General features: G+C 34.9%; 1 protein-coding gene across 1 annotated transcript in view; it reads right to left on the bottom strand.

Annotated features, from left to right (window-relative positions):
- Nucleotides 1–4,285, bottom strand: part of LOC104124100 (E3 ubiquitin-protein ligase XIAP) — an 11,839-nt gene that overhangs the window by 6,825 nt on the left and 729 nt on the right. Inside the window, 4 exon segments of the mRNA XM_009636408.2 lie at nt 29–62; nt 723–801; nt 2,550–2,649; nt 4,178–4,285. The exon segment at nt 4,178–4,285 is cut by the window's right edge and continues 11 nt beyond it. Of these exon segments, the coding sequence (XP_009634703.2) occupies nt 29–62; nt 723–801; nt 2,550–2,649; nt 4,178–4,285 (321 nt within the window).

Genomic DNA, 4,285 nt, shown 5'->3' with positions numbered 1-4,285 from the left:
TGCTTGGGGTTTTTTTATAAACGGATACCTTTAGGAAGTATTGTCCCTTCAGCAGCTTCTGTCTAAAAGTGAAATACAAACAGACAAAATTACAACTCTGGAGAAGATAGAAGGAAACCTATACAGATATAAGACAGTAAATACCTATTTGATCTCAGTTATTTTATTAACTAAAACTATAAATCTACTCTGAACAATTGCATAGGGATCAGGCTTTTGTTATGTCTTTCATATTGCTTTAAATTTTCATTTTAACCCATCTTTGCTGTAATCATACGTGAATGATTCTTAAGTCTACAGAAGACTTCTAAAATAACATCAGTTTTACTTTTTAGTGATTGCATACAAGTTTAACAATGCTCTACCAGCAAGAAGAGAAAAATTATCTACTACACTTGGATAAGGAAATTATTCATCATAAACCTGAGGTTCCCAGGCTATAAAAAAACCAACCAAACCTGCACTTGTTCAGTACCAAATATACAACATATACAAGGTACCCTACCTGTGATCCAGAACCCAACTAAGGAGAACTGTGAGATCTATAAACCCCAAATGACAGAATGAAAACATACTTCAATGTCTTTCACTTTCTGCTGATGAAAGCAGCAGCAGGACTAAACGATGTGCAGATAATTAGAAGAGTAACTTCATATGAGAATTATGTTAAGATTGTTTTCTATTTAAAAAAATTATATTTGATTAATAAGCAAGACACTTACTGTTGAATCCCTACATCCATCTCTTAAGTGAACATTATTTATAAATTCTAGCCCCTTTTCCTTTCTCACAAATCTGCACCTATAAATGAAAATATTTAGTTATAATAAAGCTGCAAACAAAAATTGACTACATTACTTTGGAAAGCTTTGATACATTTCCTATATCATACAGAATGCTTGCTTTTGAAATCTCTACATGTTTAGTCAACATCAGTAATGTCATTTAAACATTTCTAAAAACATCTTACTCACTTCAGCCATACTTATCTTTTTCACATTTTTGGTGAAACTCAAAGCTAAAAAGTTGCTGCCCATGACAGGCGATGCCACAGGTTTATAACAGTAAAGACTCCAATGAAAAACAAGTATGTTAAAACATTGGTTCTTTTAGTCTTTTGCAATCAAAGAAAAGCAGTCACTGGTCAGACTTACTTGCTTTCACTATTTTCCCACCAGTCCTAGCCACTGGGCAGAGCTCCTCCCTACCAGAAGATTTAGGGAATGCCATAACTCCTTGACAATAGGTCTCTAACTTCAGCAGTTACTTCACCTTCATGGTCTCCTGTTCATGGATGTAAAGAGCACGTTGCGAGACTGATACACTGCCACTGAAGTTGATGTGCAAACAAAAACTCCATGTAAGACAGTTAAGTAATCAAATCTGACATAATTTAAACAACCTAAACTCAAACCAAACCCCTATAAGGAGTGAAATGTAGCAAGCAAATGCGTCTTAACCATTCACTGCAACAAGCCAAAAACTTGAAATGGCCTCTCTTTCAAGTGGCAGAGACTAATAATTAAAAGCTGCCAATCCCACTACTGAAAAAATGATCAGCTAATGCATAAATACTAACTTCCAGCTTCCAGAGAGCTTTTCGCCACAGAAGACAAATTTGGCAGGTAACACATAAAAGACATTGATTTTAGCAATGTTATAGAAGTAACTAAGTCTTTGTACTTTGGACAGCTTTTATCCACCTGTAAGAAACAATGAGTCATATACTATTCTTCCTTTCCTCAAGACAGATTTTAGACAAAATTGACAGCCTTTCTAAAAACTAATTCTGAGTCTGGAATCCTCAATCCTTTAAAATTGTGCAGAAGTATGTTTTGAATTCAATACCACTACTGACTTCTTCAGGTTTGTTTGCACCACGACAGAAGTTTAGTCAATTTGTATCCTGACATAAGTTACAAATTTTGGCATGTGTGAAGCCATTAAAATAACAATTAGAATGTAACATTTGGATAATGAGGAGAAAAACAGATTCACAGACTTCACGATTCTGCTAGCTGACATGTCAGTTAAGTCCAAACACAGAAATCTTCTCTTCCTTTTAATAATTCCTAACAACAAGCTGACATACAAACAACACTGACTTAAAGGTAAAGTTATTCAGAAGGCACAATTTAGTTCTCTTTCCTACCCACTTTAGAAGACATTAGGTTTATGTCCTCTTTTGAGGCCTCCAATATAACATTAAGGTATATGTTGATGATTATACATATAATAGCAGGACTACAGAAATAATAACAAAAATAAGGAGCCCATGCAAAAAATTCCTTACAATCTCTTCTACTTATTGAAAAGGAAAAATATAAACCATGGAAGGTAATTGATAATCCTTTAGTGCCTACATGACAGAAAACAAGGAGAAGGAAGTGGAGGAGGGCAACTAGAAGAAAATTATTTTCATAAATACAAAAAATGTTAAGCCCTAGTTAACTTTCTGAGACCTTTATTAGTATGCTCGGTCATTAAAACGTAATATACTGTAAATAAGACTCAGACATGCAGCAAGGAAACAGTAAAAAATACCTTACCCAGGAAACCATTTGGCATGTTGCTCCCATGGGTCTTCATTTTCCTTCCATTCCTGCAATCCTCCACCACAGTGGAAACACACAACACGATCACCATTACCTGAGGAAACACACGAGAATAAAGTTACACACTTCTAGTAGGCATAACAGTAAGTTTTCAACTACAATGTTACATTATTATGAAAAAACTTTTTTTACTGATTAGCAATTGTTACTAAAAAGAACTCCATTTTCAAGGAGGACACAATACACATGATTTTAAACAAATGTTCAGAAGAGACTTGATCTTAAAAAAAAGCAAAATAAGAGTCATGTGATATATTCCTAAATTTTATTTTAGCAAGTAACAATACAGATAAAAAGCAAAAGCTAAAAATAACCTATTATCAAATAGCTCTGGTAAACAAGCCATGAAGTAGTCTACCACAAAGAACTGAGGATGTTTACCTGCCTTTTTGGTCCAGCAATAGCATAACCAACTGAGGAGATGTTAGGAGAAACTGCATTCTCTCTGTTCTAGCACTATGCCTACTGTAATCAAAGACTGCACCAGAAACTGCTTAGATATCGTATTTATTGAAGTGAGAGGAGGTATGGATAGGTTTTTTTCCTACAGAGGTAAATCATTCTCAGGCCCCAGGAAACAGAGTTTTCACAGAAGTCACTTGGAACAGCCATCGGGTCTGATAAGCTGGTGCCCATTTAGTGCACCTCCACAATACAGGTATCACTTGGCTGTGAGAAGCCAGGTGCTTTTAGGAATCCAAGAAGAAATCAATAAAAACAGTTCTATATTGCCCATATATCACCCATAAAAGAATATGTCAAAGGTTTTATTTATGGCCACAAGCAAAACAAGTGGAATCAGATTAAAAAGTTCTTCTGAGAGTTACTAAGACAGAAGCCAATTAAGGTGAGAGCAAGAAATTATCTCAGATAATCCCCCTTTTCTTTGTGACATAATAATAGCAACACTTTGCACTTGTACAGCATCTCTCAGTGATGCTTTAATGGCACTGTGCAATTCAACCTAATTGGGAAACCAATGCACAAAGGCGTTCGAGTCTTATTCAAGTCATACACTACCTATCTAAGACTAAAAGCTCTTCCACTGGAGTCATTGTCTTCATAAACCTTTTACAGTAGGTAGTAATGGTGTTTGCTAGTTTCAGGTGTCTGAACACTATGATAATGCAAACACACATTAACTAAATAAAATGTCACACGACCTGGATTGTCTTGTTCATAGGCTTCTGTATGGGCCACAAGCCCACTGCTTAGACCTAAGGTAGATATCTGGAGCACAGTACTTCATTTTAAAAAAAATATTAACTTCAGTAATTGTCATTGTGAATAATGTATTATGAGGGTTTAGCAGGCAAGGAAAACACACTTCGATGTTTTACTGTTAAAAATTAATTTATGACCAAGTTTATACTTTGCTATTAAAAATACTTGATATAATGTAATCATTTTACCCAAGAACTATGAAAAGTAGTTTACGGGAGTAAATCAATTCTGGCAAATCATTCCATATTAGAATAACAAGGTGCTTATTTTTTCATAACAAAACACTTAGATAAAATGTCTTTGTCTTTACAAATTAGCCATTTTAAAGTCTGGCTTACCTGTGCTGTAGAACCCAGCCTCAGCAAGTTGTTCCCTGTCAACAGGATATATCCAAGTTAAAAATGTTTGTAAACGTCTTCCATATTTTGCCATAGATGGATTCCTTG

The sequence above is a fragment of the Egretta garzetta genome, unplaced genomic scaffold (genome assembly GCF_000687185.1).
Source record: "Egretta garzetta isolate BGI_Z169 unplaced genomic scaffold, ASM68718v1 scaffold53, whole genome shotgun sequence".
Classification (NCBI taxonomy): domain Eukaryota; kingdom Metazoa; phylum Chordata; class Aves; order Pelecaniformes; family Ardeidae; genus Egretta; species Egretta garzetta.
Note: the sequence above shows the minus strand (reverse complement) of the source record. Positions and strands in the feature narration are given on the sequence as shown.